The 27,007-nt window shown below is 38.8% G+C and overlaps 1 protein-coding gene across 1 annotated transcript; it reads left to right on the forward strand.

Moving 5' to 3' along the window:
- Positions 1 to 25,598, forward strand: RARS1 (arginyl-tRNA synthetase 1). The gene is made up of 15 exons (XM_026510937.4): positions 1 to 118; positions 1,617 to 1,751; positions 3,368 to 3,556; positions 4,762 to 4,870; positions 5,398 to 5,498; positions 6,065 to 6,186; positions 7,525 to 7,645; positions 9,371 to 9,500; positions 10,672 to 10,776; positions 13,489 to 13,667; positions 14,159 to 14,268; positions 18,299 to 18,404; positions 23,767 to 23,939; positions 24,078 to 24,325; positions 25,378 to 25,598. The coding sequence occupies exons 1-15, from the start codon at positions 74 to 76 to the stop codon at positions 25,485 to 25,487; spliced, it is 1,983 nt and encodes a 660-aa protein (XP_026366722.2). The 5' UTR covers positions 1 to 73; the 3' UTR covers positions 25,488 to 25,598.
- The last annotated feature ends 1,409 nt before the right edge of the window (positions 25,599 to 27,007 follow it).

Genomic DNA, 27,007 nt, shown 5'->3' on the forward strand with positions numbered 1-27,007 from the left:
GGGTTTCCGCTTCCGGGAGGGGCTGGTCGTTTCCGCTTCCGGACACTTGAAGTGTTAAGTCGCTGACGGGAGGATGGAAGGTTTGGTGGCTCAGTGCTCGGCGAGGCTGTTGCAGCAGGTAGGACCACATGGGACCAGTGAAAAGGCTGGGAGGGGAAGGACTAGGGTGTGCCTCCTGCCCGAGCAGCATCGGGACAGCGGCAGGGAGGCGGTGACCGCCTGGTCCCCCCAGGCGCGGGCAGCTGTTGTCCCGAGAACCGGGCCTGTGCTACCTCGGAAGCGAACACCCTACCAGAAATGCCCCTCCGGGGTGGGAGAGGAAGAACCTATCCTAACACGGCCCATATGACAATGATCGTCAGCCTTCCAAACCAGCATCCCCCGTGTAGAGGTCCTTGCCCTCTATTAGAGCCCCCCCCAGACCAGCGTCTTTGGTGCGCCGGAGCTTTGCGTGTTCCGTACAGACTTTCTCCACTGTGCCTCTCCTTCCCCGCACGCACACGTGCTCTCTCGGGATGCGGGGGGTCAGGCAGAGAGGGAAGTGGGATAAGAGCAGGAGCCTGGGTCCTGGTTCGCAGCTCAGCCGTTCTCTCCGTTGATACTGAGCAAGAGGAATCTAAAAAGCCCATACAGTAGTTCATTTGCCCTCCACTGTCAGTATTCCTGGGGGAACAGTCACATCTTACAAAAGTGAAAGTGAGACATTTCTATTACCTTTTGTGCTCAGGTAGGGAGGGGTAATAAGAAAGTGGTTTAAGTACTTATATTAGGGGAACTGCTTTATACTAAATCAGCAATCACAAAATACGAGTTCATCAAGTAAAATGGCAGGTTCTTTCTGTTGTTGAGCCATATGTTCTTTATCAGTGTGGGGGTATAAGTACCTTATCATTGGGTTGTGATAAAGAATTATAGAGATAATTTCTGGAAAATGTTTAGCTGTGTGTGGAACATAATAGAAGCTCGTTGCTTACTTATGGCAACCTGTTTTTGCTGTAGCTGTCTTCTGGTAAACATTCTCAAATTTCAGGTGAGGAATCTCCCCCGTAGTAATTGTTAGGTTGGAAGCTTTATTTTCTTCTGAGTTGGCATGTTTTTAGTTTTAGATATTAAAGTAAACCTGGTCTAGGATCTGAGACAATGGAAACTAGGGAAAAATTGGGAAGTCATTTTGTCTAAGAAAGGGCAAAAGGCACTTGAGATATATTAAATGTGACAGGAGGCATTTCCTTTTTAAAAGAGCCCCAAGTCCTAAGATTTGGGAGTTAAGTCAGGTTGTTAACTCTTGAACTTAACTGATACTCTCACTAAATCAGAGTGGTTTACTGAGACCAAAGAAACAGAATATAAGGCTTATCCTATTATGTGCTTAACACGCTTGTTCCTCTCCTCCAACATAAACACTTAATTCTTTCATACAAAAGGATAATATGCTGATGTAATCAAAAGCCTCAAGGAGGGAAAATCACAGCTTATCAAAGGGAAGGCCCTTCATTCCCATCACCTCTGCCATGCCCTGTTGGAGACAGGAAAAGAATAAGTTTATGGTACAATTCATCACGTTACGGAAGTTGTCAATCATAAGTGGACTGAACAAAGTGTCTTTTCCTTCTTAGGAAAAAGAGATTAAGTCTCTGACTGCTGAAATTGATCGGTTAAAAAACTGCGGCTGTTTAGAAGCTTCTCCAAATTTGGAGCAGTTGCGAGAAGAAAATTTAAAATTAAAGTATCGACTGAATATCCTTCGAAAGGTAAGTATTCTGGGTTTTTCATTCTGTAATTTGAGTTATTGTATCTTTTAGGAAACTTTTGTTATCAAAGATTCAGAAAGTATACCCTGAGGAATACAGAGACATGAGGAAAGAAACCCTATCTTTTCCCCTGCCTTAGACTAGTTAGGACTAATTTGTTGGTGCGAGTAATGGAGAAGTTGGGGTAGCCTTGTTCTTTCAGGGCCCCTTGAAATGTTTGATCATGCTAAATATTTGAGGACTAATTTGTTGGTGCGAGTAATGGAGAAGTTGGTGTAGCCGTGTTCTTTCAGGACCCCTTGAAATGTTTGATCATGCTGAATATTTGACCAGCTTGAAGTAGGCTTCAAATAAGGTTGAGACATTTCTTTTGAGACCATTTATGCTGGTCCCTTTTTTAAAAAAAAACATTTTTTGAATTTTAAAAAATTGCCTCTATCAAAAGAAAATCTTACAGAATATACCACAGTCCTTCGCTGCTCTGAGTTTATTTTACAATTTTATATTTCATAGTGTCATATTTGGTTTTTTTCCACTTAATATTTTAGAACTTTTTTCCCCCATGAAGCTTGTATTTATTATTTAATAACCTTATAATCTAACAGTGTTTATCAGTTTTGTCAAAAAACTGAGCTTGTTTTAGTGAAGGTTTTAATTTCTTGGCCTGCCTTTCAAGTCTGCTGATGACACATCCTGGAGGATGACCTCACTCCCATAATTGTTCTCCAACATGTGTATACTACTTCCAGCCAGGCTGCACTGGCGTTATATTCTTTTTTCCAAAGCTGACTCCATTTATTTATCCTAGACTCTGCCCACCCCACTCCCATGAAGTCTTTTTGTCACGTACTTGGGATCTATTCTGCTTGAAATAACTTTGTCTTTGAGTCTTCTAAAATAGCATTTCTTTTCCTTGGAGTCTTCCCCCAAAATACCTCACCTTTCTGATTACCTCATTTATTCTGCCCTTATTTGTATTCATTTCTGTATTTATTTTAATGCAGAAGTTTTATTAGATGTCTTATGTGTGGTAGAGGGTATGAGGAAAAACACAAAAGAAGTACAGTTTATTATTTTAAGATTTTAAGTAATCTCTGCACCCAGCGTGGGGCTCGAACTTACAACCCCAAGATCAAGAGTCCTATGCTCTACAGACTGAGCCAGCCAGGCGCCCCAAATACAGTGCATTTTAATACACGTTTCCATAAAGCATATTAGCTGTAATGCGTAAATGACAGAATGTTGTCAGTGTAATGGGGGAGCACGTTGGTTCTTTCACAAATACTTTGCCCTACTGAGAAACAGTAGCTTACACGAGGTACACAAGCAACAGAAAACAACAAGTCATAGATGAATAAAATACTCTGTGGGACACTCATTCCTTCACCCTACCTTCTTTCCCTGGGTCACTTTGGTCACATGCTCTGACTTAGAAACACTTACTGGATGGTTGTCCTATTAGGTTTCTCAGCATGTCCCAGACAGAAGAGCATTGCACAATGTAGGTTACCTTTTGGTGTGTTACCTTCTCAAGACATTTGACACTTTCTCAAAATATTTGGGAATAGTTTGTATGATAATTTAATATTTTGTTGACATTTTCATTCTTTTCTCAGAGTCTTCAAGCAGAAAGAACCAGACCAACTAAAAATATGATTAACATCAATAGTCGACTGCAAGAAGTCTTTGGTTGTGCCATTAAGGCTGCATATCCAGATTTGGAAAATCCTCCTCTGATAGTGACACCAAGTCAACAGCCCAAGTTTGGGGACTATCAGTGTAATAGTGCTATGGGTATCTCTCAGGTGATTGTATTATTATAAAGCATTCTTGGCGATTTGATTTTCTTAAGCATTAATCATCATCATTACTTTTTATGTAAATAGTAGCAAATTGTATTCTCAATGAAAAGAACATTTTCCAGAGTTCTGAAAAACTTAAGAAAAGGGGAAGTATGTTTTTAATTTTAAAACACAAGTTTGAATATTCAAATTTTATATGTATTTTCAGTATTTAAGGGTGGTAGTTGAACTCTTGGTACTTCCCTCTTACTGTGTCCTTGATTGCTGTGTGTTATTGATGAGTGTTGAAAGGTGAGAGATTACAAGTTAGCCATTTACCAGCCAGTGTCCCTATTACATATGTGATGCAGCTGTGGTATCTCTGAGGTGGGCTTATGTATTTCATTTTCAGTTACAGGGATTCCCCCCCCTTTTTTTAAAAAGAACCATTTCGAGTTACATTTTTTAATTTATTTTTAAAATTTATTTAAGAAAGAGAGAGTGGATGAGCGAGCATGAGCAGAGGGCGAGGGGCAGAGGGAGAAGCAGACTCCCCGCTGAGCAGAGAGCCCAATGCAGGACTTGATCCCAAGACCCAGGGATCGTGACCTGAGCTGAAGGCAGACGCTTAAATGGCTGAGCCACCCAGGCGCCCACATTTTTTAATTTTTATTTAATTATTCAAGAGTGAGAGAAGCTGGGGGAGGGAAGAGCCGAGAGAGAGGGACAAGCAGACTCCATGCTCACTGAGCATGGAGCCCGAGCTCACTGAGCATGGAGCCCCCTCACCAGTTGAGCCACCCAGGTGTCCCAGAATTCCCCAGTTTTAATAGCTGCTTGTATAATATGTTTGTGGATAAGGTTATAAGGGTACTATTTTTATTACCCAAGCCTGAATATTGCACACTTCATGATTTGAAAACCAAATATAAATATCCTGGAAACCAGCATCATAACTAAAGATTTTAAATCATCATAAAAATGTTCTAGATAATGTGTGGCAGCTCATTTTGAAATGGAGATCATGTGGTTTGGGCACTTCTGTTTTCCTCTTGGCACTGTTGATGCTTGATGTTTTAGTCTGTCCGTCTACAAGGTCATTGAACTTCTTCACTTCTGCCTCTTGATGCGTCTTAATGTCAGATGCGTCTCATGCTTTATCAGTTGTGTATTTCTGAGTAACTTGCTGGACGCCGTTTTGTAATGAATCATTTTACGTTGTGTTATAGATCCTCAAAACCAAGGAACAGAAAGTTAATCCAAGAGAAATTGCTGAAAACATTACCAGACACCTCCCAGACAATGAATGTGTTGAAAAAGTTGAAATTGCCGGCCCTGGTATGACAGTGTTACCCTTCTTAAGCAGTTGTATTGATGTTGGGTCCTTTTTGAAATAAAAAAGAACCATATAATATATAAATGTAGGTTTAAACTAGTATACTGAATAAGGTGGTGAAAACACCTTGGGTTGAGCGTTACGAAACTGAGGTTTTAGTCTAGACTGAGCTGCCTGATCTTGGACATGTTATTTCACCTCCCTGTGACTCAGTTTTTCATTAGCAAAAAGAAGGTGGATAATGGCAGATAAATCTGTGATGAAAGGGCCACCAACAAATCGTATACTGAGAGTGAAGGGGCCCAGGATTAAGTAGAAAGCTTCAAGAGAGAGGTAATGTTTGAAATAGATACTGGAAGAAGGCGTTAACAAGAGGACCTCAGGTGGTGGTGGAGTCGTTGAGTTTTGCCAGGGCCAGATCAGCACTCTGGAGCCGGCAAAACTGAAATTGAGAAAGTCTTTGGAAGTGAGCAATCTTCTAAGATAGGAAACTATCTGATTTTTTTTCTCTTCTCTTACTGTTGATTAGGTTTTATTAATGTCCACTTAAGAAAGGACTTTGTATCACAGCAGTTGACCAATCTCCTGGTGAACGGTGTTAAACTACCCGCCCTTGGAGAGAATAAAAAGGTATATGCACAGTTTGCAATGACGTATTAACACCTTAGAACTGTATGACAAGGGATGTGAGGGGACTGAAGGTCACTTTTTATATTGAGATTTAATCATTAGTATTTGAGATGACGAACATAACTGAAATAGCATTTCGCCTGGGTCTTGCTTATTATATGGTTTTTCTTTTCACTTTATTCCAGAAGGCATTTGAGGTAGCCAGCTGATACTTATAAGCTTCGGCTGAAATAGAGGATAGATTATTTGTATAAACAAATTTGATTCTTTCTCACTTAATGAACAAGTAGATTCACCAGAAATCTAACACACTTGAATTACAGCCTAAGATGTCATTTAAGTCTGAGTTTATTTTTAAATGTTATTAATGAATGTTAGCAGAAATGTCTATACCCCTTTAAAAATTTTTTAATTGAAGGTATTGACGTAACATGCAAATTTAAGATGTACACAGTGTTACTTTGACACAAATTTATATTGTAACATAATTGCCTTTGTACCTATGTTTGTCACTTTACATAATGAAAGTACAATATTGTCAAACTTTTTCTGTCTCTCTGTCTCAGGTTGTAGTTGACTTCTCCTCTCCCAACATAGCGAAGGAGATGCATGTAGGCCATCTCAGGTCAACTATCATAGGAGAGAGTATGTGCCGCCTCTTTGAATTTGCAGGATATGACGTGCTAAGGTATGTGCTCTTGCCTTTAGAAATTTCTATAGAAAATGGAAAATGTTGCTTGAGAAAGAATCTTTGACTAAATCAGTGATTCTTAAGTATGGTTCTGCTTCTAATCGTCCAGTGGGCTTTTTAAATAAATTATGTCCTGGGCTTCTCTGAACTGATACCTTTTAGACTGTCTGGGGGTGGAACAAAGGAAAAAGTCCCCCATTCGTTCCGCAAACATTTCTTGAGTCTTTCTGTATCCATGGGGTTATATTCTACTGGGGGGTGGGGGGAAAGGAAAGAGATTATGCTGGGCCTGTAGGCCATGGTAGGAAATTGGAATTTTATTCTTAAGTGTGATGGGAAGCTATTGGAAAGTCTTAATTAGCAGGAGCAGTGTAATGTAATCTAATTAAGGATTAGTCTGGCTTCTGTGAAGAAACTAGGTAAAGAAGGCAGAACCGTAGGTTAGAAGGCTATTCTTATAATCCAGTTAAGAGATGATCTGGTGGTTTGTGATTAAACAGTAAGGGGTGTAGGGGCGCCTGGGTGGCACAGCGGTTAAGCGTCTGCCTTAGGCTCAGGATGTGATCCCGGAGTTCTGGGATCGAGCCCTGCATCAGGCTCCTCTGCTGGGAGCCTGCTTCTTCCTCTCCCACTCCCCCTGCTTGTGTTCCCTCTCTCGCTGGCTGTGTCTCTCTCTGTCAAATAAATAAATAAAATCTTAAAAAAAAAAAAAAAAAAACCAGTAAGGGGTGTAAAGTGGTTGGATTGATGCATTTTGAAGAATTTTGTCCACTGACATTGGTTCTCAGATCACACTTAGATAATTGGTTGAAAAAAATTTTCATAAAGTTGTAATGATCAACATTGGTTCACCTGTGTCTCCGTTAACTACACAATAAACAGATCATAGTCCACTGTTAGTAACTTCATTGACCACAAATCCTGGAGGCCTGTTATGTGCAGACTCTCAGTGGTATACATTTTAAGTTTGGGTTTTTTTTAAGATTTTATTTATTTGAGAGAGAGAGAGAGAACACAAGTTGGGGGGAGGCCCAGAGGGAGAAGCAGACGGCTCTGCGATCCCAGAACTCCGGGATCATGACCTGAGCCAAAGGCAGACGCTTAACCTACTGAGCCACCCAGGTGCCCCAGTGGGTAAACATTCCTAAACGTCCAGACGTTGTCCTTGCCTCTCTCGGAGCTTGCAGACCAGTTGAGGAGACAGCTGAGTGAACAAGATGTCGCTAAATGTGATGTACTGGCACTTAAATGTTAGTGCTTCATAGTGGAATGTAGTTCGTCTGATTTCAGCATGTTTGTCCTTTTTAAATGACTTTGTCTTCTGATTGGCATTAGATTAAACCATGTAGGAGACTGGGGGACCCAGTTTGGCATGCTCATCGCGCACCTGCAAGATAAATTTCCAGATTACCTAACAGTTTCACCTCCTGTTGGGGATCTTCAGGCCTTTTATAAGGTTAGATACCATTTATTATTATCATATTTGTGTATTTACCGTTCATGATAATTAGTTTTCTTTACGGAGTTCAGAATGGTATTTGAAGCTACTGTGGGGTTAAAACTAAACTCTCTGCCCCCTAACACAGCATCTTTGCATTTTTAATTGGTGTATGTTAAATTGAACTCTACCGTATTACCCATTATTAAGTGAATTTAGGAGTTTGTTGATCAAGAGACATTTTAGTACTTAAAAATTTTTTTGATGTTCTTTTCAATTTTTTATACCTTGAAAATGTTACAGTATATGTAAGAATAGTTTTTAAAAGACCAATGTACTATAAACTGTAATTTAAAGTTAATCACTGTGGTCAACTTTCACTTTGCGACATCCATATACAAATCTTTATTACAGTGCTTGTGATTAAAATATAATTTTTGTATTGTATTTAACATTTCATTATCAACTTTCATGTTACTGTATGGTTTGGCTGCACATTGTTTTGTTGGATTGATGTATTGAAGTTTATGTTAATCCCATTGTTGGTTTTTTTTCCCCCACATTTTTGGAATGGTTTTATCCATTCGTTAAACAACTTTGTACATATAAGTTTTTTCTATTTTAAAAATTATCTCCTTTTGATAGACAACTTCCCAAGAATAGGATTACAGCATTAAAAAGTAAACATTTGTGTGTCTTTTTCTTATTGTTACTGTTTTTTGGGGGTTTGTCTTGGTAAGTATTTTCTAGTGAAAAAATTGAAAACTATGTTTACTGTTGTGAGACTGGTCAATTATATAAGTAATGTTACAGTCTGTTGGAATTCTGTGCTTTGAATATAATAAAGCAGATCTGTTAATGCTAGAAAGGGTTTATAATACTTTACTAGATTTAAAAAATAGTAAAAGAAAAACCATATATTCCAGTTTTTGTTAAAACACATAGGTGTGTATTTGCAGGGAAATGTCGAGAATTAATGCAGGAAAACGTTATCCCTGGTTAGGTTGGGGTAGGATTAACAATATATATTTTTTCTTTTTTTGCAGTAAGCATGTGCTACTTTCAAAATAGATAAACAATGAAAACAATTTTATTTTTAATTACAAAAAATTAATTATTCATCCAGGACCATATCCAGAATGGAAGATGAAGCACAGAAAATTCAGTCCTTACCTGTTAGTTGTTCTTTATTACTCTTAAACCATTGGGGTGAAGAAGATTTTTGTGAATTGGAAAAGTGTAGGTAGCACTGTGGTGAGAATTTGGTATTTGCAAGAAAAATGATTTCAAAAGAAGTAATAGGGTTCTTTGGCACATTCATTTATAACTAGTTATTAACTATTGAGACGAGAGCACCTGTTCTGTTTTTTGTACTGGTGTTGTAAATTTTCACTTTCCTCACTTTTGGGTTTTTTTTTTTTCTGTGTGTTTACTTTCTGCTTTAGAAATGAATAAATTCTGGGGCGCCTGGGTGGCTCAGTCATTAAGCGTCTGCCTTTGGCTCAGGTCACGATCCCAGCGTTCTGGGATCGAGCCACGCATCAGGCTCCCTGCTCAACAGGAAGCCTGCTTCTCCCTCTCCCACTCCCCCTGCTTGTGTTCCCTCTGTCACTGTCTCTCACTGTCAAATAAATAAATAAAATCTTTAAAAAAATAAAAAGAAATGAATAAATTCTTTATCTAGAAATAAAAGGTTGGCTTTTTTTCCAAACATTACATTTTTCTTTTTTCTCTTAAACACAGGAATCCAAGAAGAGATTTGATACCGAGGAGGAATTTAAGAAGCGGGCATACCAGTGTGTAGTTCTGCTCCAAAGTAAAAATCCAGATATTATAAAAGCTTGGAAGCTTATCTGTGATGTTTCCCGCCAAGGTGAGTGTCTGGGCTTCACTCATTCATCCAAGAAATATTATTGCATGTAGTTTCCTTGGGTCTTTACTCAGTTGATCTTTAATGACATGTTAAACTTTGAATGACTGGCAAGTAGAGTTTTTAAAAAAATATTTTCTGACACTGAAACAACTATTAAGAAAGTTTATTAAGATAGTCAAGTGCAAATTTTACCAGGAAAAATTACGTGGGAAAAAAATTCAACTCCCAAACACATTGTTTTAGTTTGGAAAAGAAAGACGGAAAATCCTATTCATAGTAGCAACCAAAGCTATAAAACACATTAGAATAAATTTATTTAGAAATGTGTAAGACCAGAGTAAAGAGAAATAGACAACAGGATATGACAATTTCAGGTTTTCAAACGTAATTTTAAAGGTTACTTTGAAGAATAAGTGGATAAGAATAGCTAATAAATCTTTGAAAAAAGAGGGCTAACAATGGCTGTTTTGCACTACTAGTTTGTTAAAATGTTTTATAATGCTACCATAGGTAATATTGCATCACCAATGCACAGCTAGACAGATAAATAATACAATTTAGAAGAAATTATAAGAAATTTTTAAAAGTATTTGATCTCCAAATAGGAAAGGCCTGGTCATTTTTCTTTTCATTTACATTTTTTAAGGATAACATTTCTAAGTTAGACAAGAAGCACCTGTTGCTTGTAGGGGAAAAAAAAAGCAGATATGACCAGGGAAAAAGAAAAAAAATAGTTTCACTGACTATTAATATTTTAATGAATGTCTTACTGTATTTGCACATTTTCAAAATGGCAGTATGTATAAAATGTTCTGTATTGTATTTTTAAGCATGGAGCCTACTTAAATAAATTCTAATGTTGCAGTTTTGGGGGGTTTGTTTTGTTTTGTTTTGTAAGATTTTACTTATTTGACAGAGCACAAGCAAGGGGAAGCTGGAGAGGAAGGGGGAGAAGCAGGCTCCCCTCTGAGTAGGGAGCCTGATGCGGGGCTTGATCCCAGGATCCTGGCATCATGACCTGAGCCGAAGGCAGACACTTAACCAACTGAGCCACCCAGGCGCCCCTAAAATGTTGCAGTTAAATAATAAATTTCTTTTAATGTAAGATGCATGTCTCCTATTTGTTTAAATTCTTACATATTCTCTTTAATTTGGTGACTCTTTTCCCTAGAGTTTAATAGAATCTATGGCGCATTGGACATCTCTTTAATAGAGAGGGGAGAATCCTTCTATCAAGACAGGATGAATGACATAGTAAAGGAATTCGAAGATAAAGGTAGGCATTCTACTTTTTTTTTAAGCTTTTCATTATGGAAATTTTCAAACATAGGCAGAAGTGAAGAGAATATTATAATCTTTTTTAATAGTTTTTTTCAGTCTGTACATTACATATAGTATATCTTAAGAATTATGTAAATCCATAGGGTCTTTCCCCACCCCCTTCTTTTCTCTTTTGTTATTGAAGAATAACAATTTCCCACATGGTATTATTTCACTTTTCCTCCATCTGTATTTTCTGAAGTGGCTTGATTTAAATTATGGTTTGTGGTTTCTTTTTTGTCTTGTGTTTATTTGCGAGCGGTCCAGCGATGTCTGGTTGGCTTTCTTTATGTTAAGATGGTTTAGTAGGTGCAGGTGTCAGCCTGATCTATCCACAGATTTTCCTGTTAGGCCTTCCCCTATTGTTTTTAGCAGCTACTGATGATCATGACTTTAATCCATTACTTCATTAGAGGTTGGGAAATGAGAGTGTTCTGTTGTTCCTTCTTTGTTACCTGGAGTTCTCCTGTGCCAAACATCGCCACATAATTATTTCAGGTTATCCTGAAGTACAGTTCACAAAAGACAGCCAGTATAAATGTGTGATTCATCAATTTCAGGATAATAAATTACTTTCTTAGCATCTTCCAGATTCAACTGAGAGGTCTTTAGCGTTACTATAAACAAGATTTAATATATTTTATATTTTTAATCATTTTCCTTTTATTACACTTTTTAATTCTCACTGTCCCATTTTTGGCTAAAGGTAGGTTCCTCAAATTGGCTTTCTTGTTTTTTGTCTCTTTCTTGACTGCTATAGTCTGTAGTCTTTGATAGTTTACTTGCTTTCAGGTGCACAACATTCTAAGATGATTTTGCACATTTCCTACCTCAGATCTAGAATTAGCTAACCTTATATCTCCAAGAAAGCCTGGTTCCTTGAATGGGAATTGGTATTTATCAATCATAATCTGTGGCCTGGGAATTATATGTTTAAGATAATAAATATTTAGGGATTTTTTTAATGATGAGAAGGAAACACAGAGAAATTAGTAACTTGCCAAGGTCATATAGCTAATAACAAGTCTGAGAATCAAACTTAAGCAGTCTAGCCTCAGCTTTTTTTTTTTTTTTTTTTTTTTTTTTTTTTTTTTTTTTTAATTTTTGGTAGTTAACACAGTGCAGTATCGGTTTCTGGAGTACAATTCAGTGATTCATTACTTAAATACTTAAATACAACACCCAGTGCTCGTCGTAAGTGCCCTCCTTAATACCTATCACCCATCTAGCCCATTCACCACCCCCTCCCTCCATCAACCCTCAGTTTGTTTTCTATTGTTAAGAGTCTCTTATAGTTTACTTCCCTCTCCTTTTTTTCTTGCCCCCCTTCCTATATGTTCATTTGTTTTTTTAAATTCCACATATGAGTGATATCATATGGTATTTGTCTTTCTCTGACTTATTTCATTTAGCATAATATCCTCTAGTTCCATCTGCATCATTGCAAATGGCAAGATTTCTTTCTTCTTGGTGACTGAGTAATATTCCATTCTATTTTTATGCCACATCGTTATCGATTCATCACTCGGACATTTGGGCTCTCCATAGTTTGGCTATTGTTGATACTGCTGCTATAAGCATCTGGGTGCATGTTTCCCTTGGAATCTGTATTTTTGTATTCTTTGGGTAAATACCTAATAATGCAATTGCTGGATCACAGGATCGTTCTATTTTTAACATTTTAACCTCCATACTGTTCTCCAGCGGGGTTGCACTAGTTTACATTCCCCGCCTACAGTGGAAGAGGGTTCCGCTTTCTCCACATTCAGAACTTGTTTTTAACTATGATTTTATACTGCCTTTGCTTTACCAAGCCTCAGATTGCTGAGCTGTAAGAAAGCAATACTAATAGTATATTTGCTGCATAGAGTTATTGTGAAGGTTGGATCTCAGACTTAATGAAATGTCGTACGTAGTAGCGATCAAATATAGCTTTGTTATTGTCATCATGTTCTTGTCCCTTATTGCATCAAAGAATTTTGCCTTTTTCATTGTGAATATATGAACATGATTTTATTTTTTCTTTCCACTTATCATTTCCACTAACCTACCAGGTTTGTTTCCTGGACCCTGCTACAGTTTTTACTTCCTTTCAGTACATTTCAGGAGGCAGAGATAGAAAGTGCATCTTTTCCCAAGAGGAAATATATGGCTCTAACTTGAAAACAGCATGGATTTCCGTTTTCTGTGCCTTTGAGTAGGTGGGCTCCAGTAAGGTGTTTTTTAAGATTTTATTTTTATTTATGAGAGAGAGGGAGAGTTGGGGGGGGAGGGAGCAGAGGGAGAGGGACGAGCAGACTGCACTGAGCGCAGAGCCCAATGTAGTGCTCAATCCTAGGACCCTGAGATCATAATCAGAGCTGAAACCAAGAGACAGGTGCTCAACCGACTGAGCCACCCAGGGGCCCTGTAAGGTGTTTTATAAAGAATTTGGGAGCCAAGTATAGTGTGAATCCAGAAAACTGCCAGGATATTTCACCTGTGCCCTGAGAACATCATGGGTGCCCAGACAACCTTGACAATAGCTATTTTCCAAGACTCATAGTAGGTCATAGCGCAGGGGAAATAGTGTGCTTTCTTGAGCTCTCTACTAAATATCTTCTAATGGCTCATCTTTTATATTCCTTCAGGGTTCTTTTAACATTATTAATAAAGATTTCTTTCCTAGGATTTGTGCAAGTGGATGACGGCAGAAAGATTGTGTTTGTCCCGGGATGTTCTATACCATTAACCATAGTAAAATCAGACGGAGGTTATACCTATGATACATCTGACCTGGCTGCTCTTAAACAAAGACTATTTGAGGAAAAAGCAGATATGATTATCTATGTGGTGGATAATGGACAAGTGAGTTTGTAGATTTGTTTATGTTACATTATCTGTTTGGAGCTGAGACAGTATGGTGGGGTTTGTGGCATTTAGCACTGGAAGACTATAAATCTTCCCAAAGACTAAAATTCACAACTGTAGTGGAACATAAGAGGAAAAACAGCATTTGGATTTGGTCCCATTCCAATACTTCCCAGCTTTTCAGCTTATTTCCATAAGCATCAGTGACCCTTCCTATCTGAAAAGGTGGTTGTGGACCCAAAATGTAATTGGTATTATTGCACATGAACCTACTCTTAATTCAGCCACTTTAAAAACCTTTGGACATAGAAGGTACAACAGTTCTCTTACTCTCTCGTTTTTGGTATAAAGAAGAGTTTTTATAATTATGCTTGCCTTCTAAGATTTGTGAGTAGACTTTACAAATCTTTATCCCTAAGCACAGTTTTAAGTCACTTTTTTTGTTATTAGAAAGCTTAGCGAGTAATTTTCTATTTGTTTCTTTGCAGTCTGTGCACTTCCAGACAATATTTGGTGCTGCTCAAATGGCTGGTTGGTATGACCCTAAAGTAACACGAGTGTCTCATGCTGGATTTGGTGTGGTGCTGGGGGAAGACAAGTAAGTCTGGAAAGTCTGAGTGTTAATAACATATCCGACCCCCAGATTTCTTTGGAAGAGGCTACATTTCACTTGATACCATAGTAGAATTAAAATGGGCAATTTTCTCTGGTCTGTATATGTGGTAATGGCGAAGCCAGCTGAGGCTTTTTATACCCATATCTTATCACTGCTAGAGAATGTAGCCTTTTAGTGAGATTTGGACAAAGTTGAATGAGGTAGACTTAATAGATTTTTAAGAGAGTTTCCATTCGTAAAGTTTTAAATTGTAAAGTCTATCATAGTTACCTTCTCAGATTTCAAATAAAATACTCAACAGTATATTTCAAGCATTTTGTAAATGTCTGTTTTTTTTCCTTCACAGTTGAACACATGGTCAACAGGTATACATTTATTGAGATTCCAATTAAGTTTTAAAATTCACAGCTTTTATTTTTATGTTTACCTCAAAAACATGAAGTTTGAGACCTACATGTTTGTTATTTTTATTTATTTGAGAGAGTGAGAGAGTGAGTGGTGGGGAGGGGCAGAGAGAGAAGCAGACTCCCTCCTGAGTGGGAGGCCCAGTGCAGGGCTCTGTCCCAGGACCCTGAGATCATGACCTGAGCCAAAGGTAGATGCTTAACTGGCAGAGCCACCCAGGTGCCCTGAGACCTAAGTGTTAATATATTTCCAGCTTTTCTATTTTCCAGTCATTTCCCTACATTCTGTTCAATGTTGATGAAATAAAAGGTAAATATAAACAAATATATAGAGAGAGTATTCATCAGTTCAAAGGCACAAAATTTTTAGCATCTTGCATTTAATGGTGTCTTAGGATCACTTAGCTTTTTAATCATCGTGTGTCTTAAAACCTTGGCATTTGGGGCGCCTGGGTGGCTCAGGGCATGATCCCGACGTTATAGGATCGAGCCCCACATCAGGCTCCTCTGCTGGGAGCCTGCTTCTTCCTCTCCCACTCCCCCTGCTTGTGTTCCCTCTCTCGCTGGCTGTCTCTATCTCTGTTGAATAAATAAATAAAATCTTTAAAAAAAAACAAAAACCTTGGCATTTTAGACTTAGTGATACAGCCCAAATATCTCTCAAAGGTGGTAATGGTTTTAAAAACTATATGAAGTTGCTCAAGATGCTTGGTTAGCCAATGTTACAAACGCCTTAATTAAGCATTGTAAAAGTCCGGGTAGGTGGGTCAAGGTATTATTTTAGATACAGATTATATGGAAATCACAGGCCTTGTTGGAATCAATATCAAACACTTCTATATTATAGGACTCTTCTATAGAGCTGCACTTTTTTTGGAATCAAAAAACACTAGGTCCTTATTTTGGTGTCCATGGTTGTCCTAAGAAAGTGCTTGAAAAGTAACCAATGAGTTGAGTATTGCCTATATTTTCTTAAGTTTCTTAACTGTTCGTTTTTTGGACTCATGTTCAGATGATGATTCTGACAATTGGGTGAAATTATCAGATTTACTTTTATATCTACATTTATCACCAGTATTCATATGTTGGCATTTAATTTGTTGATCATGTAATGCTAAGGGATTTTTTTCCTTGATTTGTTGTTTCGTATTTCTTTATTCAGCATCATGTAATTATGGCATCCTAGGCCACTTGAAGAAAGATAATTTTTTAATTATGATATGTTAGTGACCATACATCATTAAAGAAAAATAATTTTAATGATAGTTAATCAGTGGCAGCTTACCATATTTTAAATATGTACATTAAAATGCTCAGGTTCTGCTGTCTCTTAGTGAAATTTTCTGTTTATTTTTCAAGATTTATCTATTTAGAGAGAGAGAACACATGAGCAGGGGGGAGGGCCAGAGGGAGAGGGAAAGAACCTCAAGCAGACTGCCCGCCCAGTGTGGAACCTGACAGAGCTCAGGCCCATAACCCTGAGATCATGACCTGATGAGCCGAAATCAAGAGTCAGACACTTAACTGAATGAGCCACCCAGGTGCCCTGAAATTTTCTGTTTTAAAGTTTTTTATAATAACTAGTTTACCCTTTAATCATCTTCCTCTTATTCCTTGGGCCCCTGATTATTGAGCACCTGTGCATGGCATTGGCTGGGTGCTCCAGTGTATACAGAAAAGTAATGGAACATGACCTTTTCCTTGAAGGGGAGCAGTTTCCTGGGGAGCCTGTTAAAACTATACATGCCAGGCCCCACCAGGGGAGTTACTGACATATTAGGTTCTAAAGTAGGTATTAGGTATTTTTTTTTTAAACTTCTGATATTCAGATATGGGTCCCTCATAATAGAACCACTGGTCCGAGGAATCAACTAACACCAAAAAAAATGCACAAAAATTCAGGGCAGGTGCGGATAACAGAAAAGACCAATTTTTATAGAGACAACATTAGGGAAGGCCTCCTTTAGCATTTTTTTTCCCCCTTAGCATTTTGGCTAGCTTTACGATGGGTAACATTTTATCAGGCAGAAGATTTGAAGGTTGCTGAACACTACTACTTAGGGGATGTCATAAGAAAGCCACAGAAGTATTTAATGTATTCAGGGGGTGGGTAATAAAGGAGTTTTAAGTCAGTGATAAACGGCAAGAAGATCCTTTCTAAGGTAACTCTGAAAATACAACTTTAATAGGAAGTATCTTGATTATTTTGGTAGGCTTTGTGTTGGTTAGAAAAGCATGCTTCTCTTGTACCGTTATTGCATTGAAAATGTTTTAAGGTTTTATTTTTAAGTAATTTTTTGTAGCCAATGTGGGGCTTGAACTCACAACCCTGAGATCAAGAGTCACACATTGTACTGACTGAGCCAGCCAGCACCCCAAATAATTTTTAACTAAGAAAAGAAAATTATAAACTCAGTGTTGTGCTAACTTCTGTTTAATAGGTAAAATCTAGTTTTAAAAAAAAGTAATCTGCCCAACATGGGGCTTGAACTCATGACCCTGAGATCAAGAATCACATGCTCGGTGCGCCTGCGTGGCTCATTCAGTTAAGCATCTACCTTCATCTCAAGTCATGATCCCAGGGTCCTGGGATCTAGCCCTACGTCAAGCTCCCTGCTCTGTGGGGAGCCTGCTTCTCCTTCTCCCTCTGCCTGCTGCTCCGCCTGCCTGTGCGCTCACTCTCTCTCTCTCTCTCTCACCCTCCCCCTCACCTGTCAAATAAATAAATAAAATCTTAAAAAATAATGAACAGATAAAGAACTCTTTAAAGAAGAAAAAAAATCACATGCTCTACCTATTGAGCCAACCAGGGTCCCAGGAAAATCTAATTTTTGTGAAATGCTGCTTTTTTTTCTTTTAAGACTATTTCTTTGAGAGAGAGATAGCAAGAGAGAGCAGAAGCAGGGAAGGAGGGAGAAGCAGGCTCCCCGCAGAGCAGGGAGCCTGATGCGGGGCTCGATCCCAGGATCCTGGGATCATGGTATGAGCTGAAGGCAGATGCTGAACCCATTGAGCCATGCAGGCGCCCCTGTGAAGTGCTTTTAATAGTAATGTTGCCCAGAGCAGTGCTTATCAGTGCTTTTGCCTCATCCTCAGAGACTGATTTCAGTGGGTATGAATGGAGACCTGGCATCCTGCTTTTCTTAAGCTCTTCAGCTGATTTCTGTTGTGTGTCCAGAGTTGGTTACCACTCAGCAGGTGGGATTATTATCTAGAGTTGTGCCAGTGAGATTCCGATTAGGAATTTGCTTAGTCCCCAAACAGTTTTAAGAGCAAAACATGTATTTTATTAATTTTTCAAAGAAGGCAAAGTAAGCCAAACTTTGTATTCATGAAAACAAACAAATTAACAAATGTCTCTGTTTTCCTTTTAGGGAATGTATTATAGGTCAGCATGAAGAGAATGCTATTAGGAGCCTACAGCATAGAAAGCTTGGCGTTGAGAGCTATAGATGAAAGATAATTAAAAGTACCTCTCTTTCTTTCCTTTGGCATCTTCCCTCGTTGCCAGCTGGAATAAGGCAGTGTCAGACCTTCATTTTCAAAGATCTCTAAGTGAGAAGTTCTGTTTAAAAAGCTACTTAATTGAGACTCTTAAATTTTTTTAGGAAGAAGTTTAAAACCCGTTCAGGTGAAACGGTGCGCCTCATAGACCTTCTGGAAGAAGGACTAAAACGATCCATGGACAAATTGAAGGAAAAAGAAAGAGACAAGGTAATCCGAAGCCTCGTTTGCATATTGTGTACTGTATGTCGCGTTGTGATTTTTTTCATTTTTGTTTTTATGAAGAGAACTGGGGAGCGTTAGGAGGAGCAACTCCACTTAGGACAAGCTTATATTACTCAGAAATTATTGCACAGTAAGTTTGTTTCCTTACTAAGCATTTAGTTTGAAAATACAGTTCTTGACTGTTAAAAAGGTTGTTGTTTCCTCCTGTGTTAATGTGGCATAGTAACTGCTTCTTGTTGGCGCTGTCTCGTCACTACTTTGACCAAGGATTCAAAACTCTTTCAGATTAAGAGGTTAGATCTCCGGCCTACAGTAGGGTCTACATCTGCTGAGTTCTTGTATCTGGGAGCACTCGGAGAGTAGTAGTCCTAGCAGTCAACACCTACTCTGTTGTCAGAGCAGGCTACAGCATAACGGGCTTTCTTGGCACCCTGAAAAAGGACTGGTTAGATTTGTGTGGAATTTGAGTAATGAAAGCAAAATGAAGAAAACTTGACAAGAAGAACATTTTTTAAGATAGGATGGTCAAGGATTGAGATTTAAGGGGTCTCATGTCTTTTACTCTTCAGTAAGTCAGGTGATATTTTGGAATGAACGTAACTACTATAAACAGTACAGTTACAGAAAGAGAAATAGAGTAGGATGGAATATTGACATGAAAGAGCCAAACACAAAAGAAGGTCCTTTGAGGGAAAGCCCTTTTGTTTGGTTCGGGTACATCACTGACAGTCCAGAGAGCATGAAGGCAGGCCATGAGACTACGTTGTCCCCGCCTGCTCCCTTGCCACTGCCAACAGAATGAAATGTAAAATAGCTTTTCTCTCTACTTCTACTAGGTGGTTGCCAAGTCTCCACAGCTGGTATCTCCGGAGTAGTTCTTCCTTTTAGTCCTGGCTTAGGCACATCTAGCACAATCAGATGAAAGGTGGAAAATTGGTCATCTAACCAATCTGTTTACTCTGCATGATGGTAAAAACTGCTTTGGCTCTTTTATTTGGCCAATTTGCATGAAGTAAAATGTGAAACATGATGATTTCTTACACATATGTATGCCTGGTAACTCCAGCCACCCAGAAAATTCCTGTCACCATGGGTCACTTTAATTTATTCTAGGACTTCATAAAATAGGGTGCTGTTTTCTAGGTATACCAGTAGTTCCTTTCTTTTTATTGCTAAAAATAGTGTTCTGTTGTATGAAGATACCGGATTTTGTTCATCCATTCTGTCGATGGACGTTAGGGTTGTTTCTGTTTGTTGGTTGTTATGAACAAAATGTTAATTTCAACATTGTTAAAGCCTTTTTATGGATACATGCACTTTTACTTTGGGATATATATCTAGGAATATCATTGCTGGGTTTAGGGTTAGAGTTGGCTTATGCTTAACTTCATTAAAAATTGCCAAGGACAGTATTGTAACCATTGTGCACGCCTGTCACTAATACATGATCACTCCAGGTGCCCCTGTCTATCCAGCACTGGATTTGTCAGTCTTCTGGTGAAGGCAGTGACATCTTACTGTGGTTAAAATTTGTATTTCTCAGCGCGCCTAGGTGGCTCAGATAAGGTTAAGCCTCTGACTCTTGATTTTGGCTCAAGTCGTGACCTCAGGATAGTGAGATTGGGCTCTGAGCAGAGCACGGAGCCTGCTTAGGATTCTCTCTCTCCCTCTGCCCCTCCCCCCCACATACACACGTGCTTGCTCTTTTGCTCCCTCTCAAAAAAAAAAAAATTGCGTTTGCCTGATGAGTCATGATGTTGATTGCCTTCTTTAATGCTTATTGGCCACTTATATATCTTTTATGAAGGATCTTTTCAAGTCTTTTAACCATTATTTGTTGCAGACCATCAATACTCATTTATATTTACATGTTTACCCTTTCCTCTGCACTTCATTCGTTCCTGAAGCGTTTTTGCTTCCATTGGAAGATCTCCTTTTAGTATTTTTTTTTTTGTAGTGCAGGTCTGCTGGTGATAAATTCTGTTGGCATTTGTTTGTCTGAAAACATCTTTATTGCCTTTCGTTTTGAACAGTATTTTTATCGGGCATAAGATTCTAGCGGAGCAGTGTTCTTTCAGCATTTTAAAGGTGGCGTTCCATTGTCTTCTAGCTTCTGTAGTTTCTTTGAATATATGTAACTTGTCTCATTGTTGCTCCTTTGAAGGTAAGGTGACTTCTTCTTAGACTACTTTTACTATTTTTGTAGACTTTGTTTTAGTACTTTGACTAAGAAAGGCCGAAGTGTGGTTTGAGGGTTTTTGCGGGTGAGGGGTGGAGGTGTACTCATCCTGCTTGGGAAGTAGCCGAGCTTCCTCTATCTGTAAGTTGTGTCCTTTCATTAGTTTAGGAAAATTCTCAGCCATAGCTCTTAAATTATTGCATCTTTGCCCTATTCTGTTCGTTCCAAAATTCCGAGTACAGTGTTAGAATTTTTGACTTTGTGTCCTACATGTCTCTCACATTCTGCTTTTTTTTTTAAAGATTTTATTTATTTGAGAGAGAGTAGGAGCAGAGAGGAGGGAGAAGCAGGCTTTCTCCACTGATCAGGGAGCCTGATGCGGGCTTGATCCCAGGACCCTGGGATCATGACCTGAGCCGAAGGCAGAGGCTTAACCAACTGAGCCACCCAGGCACCCCTCTGCTTTTTTTCTCCCCCATTTTTTCCCCTCCTTCTGCTTCTTTTTGAATATTTTCTACAGTTTTGTCCCTTTCCTCTAATTTTAAGATTTTATTTATTCATTTGAGAGAGAGAGTGAGAGAGAGAAAGCACAGGCAGGGTGGGGGGAGAGCAGAGGGAGAGGGAGAAGCAAGACTCCCCACTGAGTAGTAGGGAGCCTGATGCAGTGCTCAGTCCTGGGGCTCAATCCCAGCACTCCAGGATCATGACCTAAGCCGAAGGCAGACACTTAACCAACAGGCCCCCCTCTAATTTTTTGAACACCTTAATTATAGTTTTCTTTTAGTTTTTCATTTTGAAATAATTTTAGACATATAAAAAAATTACAAAATAGTACAAAGAATTACTGTGTTAGCTTCCCCAAATATCAGTATCTTGTGTAGCCATAGCATAATTACAGAATCAGGACACTAACATTGATGTAGGATGAGTAACTAGTCTACAGACCTTACTCAGGTTTTACCATTTGTCTCATGAATGTTCCTTTTCTAGTCCAGGACCCAATCCAGGGTTACCTGTTGCAGTTAGTTGTCATGTCTCCTTAATGTTTTTAAATCTGGGTCGTTCCCTGCTCTTTGTTTGACTTTCATGATCTTGACACTTTTGAAGGGTACTGGTCAGCTTTTTGTAGACTCTCAGCTGGACTTGGTGTTTCCTCACAAGTAATTCAAGTTACGCAAGCTTGTCAAGATGAGTTCTAGAGCCCTCACTTCATTCCAGGAGGCACGTGATGTTGATAAGAGTAATGCTTGTTGATTAATTTTGATCACTTTGTTAAAGCAAAACAGTTTTCTCCACTGTAAAGAAATTAATATTTTTTCCTTTTGTAATTAGTATTTTTCAGTATCTTTATTTTAAGCAATTACAGATTTAAAGTTGCTTTTGTTGTTTTTGTTTCTCTTTTCTTGTCCATCTTCCCCCTACCTAACCTCTCCCTTGATTTTCAGTCACATATATTGGCTTTATTAAGCTGGTTTTTTTTAAAAATGGATATTAGGTGTTGTGAATGCAAAATTATAAAAGTTCTGTATAATTTCATCTTCTGCAGAACAACCATTTAAGTCGTCCTCTGGCGGATAGCATACCAGCTGATTATCTTAATTCTGTGAGTCTTGGTCTTGGGCTTTGTTAGGGGTGAATGAGGCATTTCAATTTTACTCTTAGGTGAGGGTCTTACTGGTGAAATACGGCCCTTCTGATTTCACCAGGGTATTCAGTAGTGCCCTTCCCCCTTGCTTCTGCTGGGATGCCCTAGCCTCACACAGCTTTTGAAATCTGCTCAGTTCTTCAGCCACCCACTTGCTTTTTCCTGCTGGATTTTTGGGAAGTCCTGCTTTGTTAATGCCAGCCATGGAGTGGTTTTAAAGAAATGCGTTCACAGAGGTTTTTACTCCTCTGGTTCCCTCTTGGTGATTTTGTCCTCACTACTTTGGCAGCCCCAAACTCAACTCTGTCTTCTTACCCCAGTAAGACCACTTCTTTCTGCTTGGCTTTTGTTCCCTATTTGGTCCACCACATAGTGATTTGGACAGTGTCCTAGGGGGAAAGGTCAGGTAAATGTGGAACTCAGTCAACTTCTGTGTTTCCATTCTCCCAAAGATTATATATAGGCCCTCAAACTTCGCTTGTGTTGGTGTTGTCTGGTGACTCTGTATAGTTGTTTCCAACTTTATATAGCTGTTTATCCAACTTTTAAGTAGCTGCTTTTGGTAGAAGGTTTGGTATACTGCAGGCTACTTCATCCTGCCCAGAACAGAACCTTAATCACTTGTGGCCTGATAGTGCTTCAGAATACATGGCAAAATATTAACAAAACAATGCATGAGTTTTGTCTCCTACTCTTGACACCGTGTTTTGTTTTTTAAATTGCAATGTAATTAACAGTGTTATTAGTTTCAGGTGTATAGTATAGTGATTCAGCAGGTCTGTACATACTCAGTGCTCATCAAGATAAGTGTACTCTTAATCCCTTTCACCTGTTTCACACATTCCCCGCATCCACCTCCCTTCTGGTAACCGCCAGTTAGTTTGTTCTCTATATTTGTGAGTCTGATTTTTTTGTTTGTTTTTTTAATCTGTTCATTTGTTTTTCAAGTCCCACATGAGCAAAATCATATGGTAATTGTCTTTCTATAATAATTAGTGCTTTCTTTTTTTTGTATGTTTGTTTGTTTTTTTAAGATTTTATTTATTTATTCGACAGAGATAGAGACAGCCAGCGAGAGAGGGAACACAAGCAGGGGGAGTGGGAGAGGAAGAAGCAGGCTCATATCAGAGGAGCCTGATGTGGGGCTTGATCCCAGAACGCCGGGATCACGCCCTGAGCCGAAGGCAGACGCTTAACCGTTGTGCCACCCAGGCGCCCCAATAATTAGTGCTTTCTATTTCATATCTACTGAATACGTTGTGGGGAAAGTATTCAAACCAACACTTCATATTTTATAGATCAAGTTTCTCATAGAAACACTCTTTGTTATACAGAGCTGATCAGTTCTGTTTTCATTATTCTTTTCTTTGTACATTGGCCCATGTTCCCTCAGTGTTGATATTTATTAAAGTTTACTGATAAAGGAAAACCATTAGATGCTCCTGATCCCTGTCTTGAGCCTGAGACACCAGGACAAAGGGAGTGGTCAATAAGCTGTGAAGTTTCTTCCCCCCACCCCAAAGGTCTTAACAGCAGAGGAATTAAAGGCTGCTCAGACATCTGTTGCTTATGGCTGCATCAAATATGCTGATCTTTCTCATAACCGGTTGAATGACTACATCTTCTCCTTTGACAAAATGCTGGATGACAGAGGAAACACGGCTGCTTACTTGTTGTATGCCTTCACTAGAATCAGGTAATCGTAGTGTTGTTTTATTTTGAATCAGTTGATAGGATTTCCAGTTTACATCAGTCATTTCTTACTACGTTATCTCTTAAGTGGAGAAGAATGTGCATAACCATAGAAAATGATGGCTGTTGCCCTATTTCTTAGGTCTATTGCACGTCTGGCTAATATCGATGAAGGGATGCTCCAGAAAGCTGCTCAAGAGACCAAGATCATCTTGGACCATGAGAAGGAATGGAAACTAGGCCGGTGTATTTTACGGTTCCCTGAGATTCTCCAGAAGATTTTAGATGACTTATTTCTCCACACTCTCTGTGATTATATCTATGAGCTGGCAACTACTTTCACAGAATTCTATGATAGCTGCTACTGTGTGGAGAAAGATCGACAAACTGGTCAGTATCTCATTCAATGGTGATATGGGGAGGGGGGCACCAGCAAGGCATTTATTCGAATTGGATGTAGATGGTTTTCAACTTGTTTTCTTACTGGAACACCTCCCTCCCTTTTTTTCCCCAAGCAGTTATATACTGGTCCATAGCATATATAACAGATAAAATTCAACTAGATCTCATAAGAGCATAAATGGAATTCTCATTTCCAAAGGAGTTTCCCCCACCCTCAGGCTCATGGCATGGAACCATAGGACTCCAAAGAAAACAATTGGAAGAGGATTAGGAGGAATAGGACATTGCCAACAAAAGCAGAGTTACTGAGGGTCCCAGAATGAGTCTTTGGTAGTTCTTGGTAATGGAAACTGCCTTTGGGAGAAAATTGGTATCTTCTCTTTCCTAGGCATAAGGTTACATAGTTATTGAAGTAGACTGATGTAATTTGTTGTAGGGCAAATAGGTGTTTTTGAGGGTCATGCCCAAGAACTGAAACTTTATTAGAAAAAATAATCTCACCATTATCCTGGAATTAAAGTTTACAGTTATATCAAACCATGATGTCTAAGATAAAACTCTTTTTTTTTTTTTTAAGATTTTATTTATTTGAGAGAGAGAGAGAGAGAGACAGCCAGCAAGAGAGGGAACACAACAAGCAGGGGGAGTGGGAGAGGAAGAAGCAGGCTCATAGCGGAGGAGCCTGATGTGGGGCTCGATCCCATAACGCCGGGATCACGCCCTGAGCCGAAGGCAGACGCTTAACGACTGAGCCACACAGTTGCCCCCTTAGATAAAACTCTTGAAGAGTTTAAAAAGAAAGATAAATCATTGCAGAACTTGTTTCCCCTTATAATTAGAAATAGATTTCTTCAACAGAAACACCTTTCTTTCTTGGATTGTCTGTCTTTAGTTTTTAGTCTGGAGGTAATTCTAGTTAAAGCTGTAAAACATGATGGGGTAGGCTGTTCATCTTCAGTGAAATACAGAAGTAACAAAGATTCTTCAGTAACGATTTTTTTAAAAGACAAATTAATCTCTCTCTTTTTTTATTTTCTCAGGACAAGTGTTGAAGGTAAACATGTGGCGTATGCTGCTTTGTGAAGCAGTAGCTGCTGTTATGGCCAAGGCGTTTGATATCCTGGGAATAAAACCTGTCCAAAGAATGTAATCCTTCGTAGGTTTGAACACTGTGTGTTTTTACCAAAAATAGCCATTTAACACTATCTGCTTTTTTACAATCATGTGGATACAAAAATAAGTAAAGGAAATTTGTCAGCTATCTACGTAATGTGTTTTTTTTCCCTAACAACTGGGCCTCTGGAAAGAAAAACATACTTTTCATTAATATGCTAATTTCTGCTGACCATTTAAGCCACAACTACTTAGTGGGGTCATGGAGTATGAAGGTTTGTTGTGTACTTTAGTGAGAGTGTTTATTGGGTTGGCTGGGATATGTTTTCATCCATTTTACTCTGATAAGGAGTCCCATTTATTGAGCTCGGCTGTAGACCCCAGGCACTTCACACGCCTTCACTGTCCCATATGGTCTTCATTCCATTGTTCTTTTGTAACACTTATCCCTGTTCAGCAAGCGACAAAACTGAGGCTTCGGTGAAGTAAGTATCTTGCCCTGAATTGCTCACAAAGAAAACCAAGATTCATATTTATGTGTGTCTGACTCCTCAATTTAACCTCTTTCTTTTTTAGCAAAAGGGGACATGGGGAATATAACAAACCTGAATTCAGGGGAAGGTCAAGAAAATTAACAGACTGGAACTTTTTCAGAAGCTACAGATTAACTCTTCACATCTCATTGGTCATTGCCAATTTAGTTGCAAGGGAAGCTGGAAAAACTTGAATAAGCAAAGAACAGAATTGCCACGATTGGCTTAGATCAGGCAAGATTCATCTCCTAGGCATGTTGAATCGTTTCACTCCAAGAAATTGGAGTTTTAGAAAGACAAGGTGGAGATTTCTAGTGACAGTGAAAGGTAGTCAGGGAAAGGGGTGATTGTTGGGCCACTAGTTAATGTCATTTGCCAACACAAAGATTAGATTAGAATTCATGTAAAGAACATAACACTTGGGAAAACAAGTGCTTATTGAGCATGAGCTGTGTTGTACCATGCTGTTTCCAAAGGTCTCCAAGCCCAAATGAATGAATGAATTATAACAGTAACTCCAATTTACAAACAAATGGGTATGTAGAAGGTTCAAGCGTTCGCTCTAGATCAGTACTCTCTAGCAAACGTGGAAGCTAAACAATTTCCTTTTAGCCTGGTAACCGCAGAGAATCTACTGTACTATTGAGTCCATTAGTCAGTAGATCCAGGTGTTTTGTGGGTGAGAAACAGGATTCAGTGAGGTATAGGAGGAACTAATGAAAGACTAGGGTGTATGTTAAATTAACCAAAGGTCATGATTAGTTCATGTACTGCCAAGTCAGTCTTCCACTTCCTGAGAAAGTAAGTTTATGGTTATTTCATCTTTAAAACATTGTCTTATCAGAAATTATAAATATCATTAGGTAATAGATAATACGAGAAACTTTTCCCTAGGAAATAATAGAGCTCTGGTTAGCCTATTTTTAAGGAGAAAATGGGAAGACTGTCAGGAAACAAAGCTAGAGTTCCCAGTGTGGGTATGAGATTGTGGAGGGGAAAAGTGAATACTGGCAGCCTAGACCTC

Source organism: Ursus arctos, unplaced genomic scaffold, assembly GCF_023065955.2.
Source record: "Ursus arctos isolate Adak ecotype North America unplaced genomic scaffold, UrsArc2.0 scaffold_15, whole genome shotgun sequence".
Lineage (NCBI taxonomy): Eukaryota > Metazoa > Chordata > Mammalia > Carnivora > Ursidae > Ursus > Ursus arctos.

Excerpts from the sequence above, each read along its gene's own strand:
- RARS1 (XM_026510937.4), top strand. The coding sequence starts at position 74 with ATGGAAGGTTTGGTGGCTCAGTGCTCGGCGAGGCTGTTGCAGCAG. Across the intron at positions 9,501-10,671 it reads CTGTGATGTTTCCCGCCAAG|AGTTTAATAGAATCTATGGC; the intron begins GTGAGTGTCTGG and ends TCTTTTCCCTAG. Across the intron at positions 13,668-14,158 it reads ATGTGGTGGATAATGGACAA|TCTGTGCACTTCCAGACAAT; the intron begins GTGAGTTTGTAG and ends GTTTCTTTGCAG.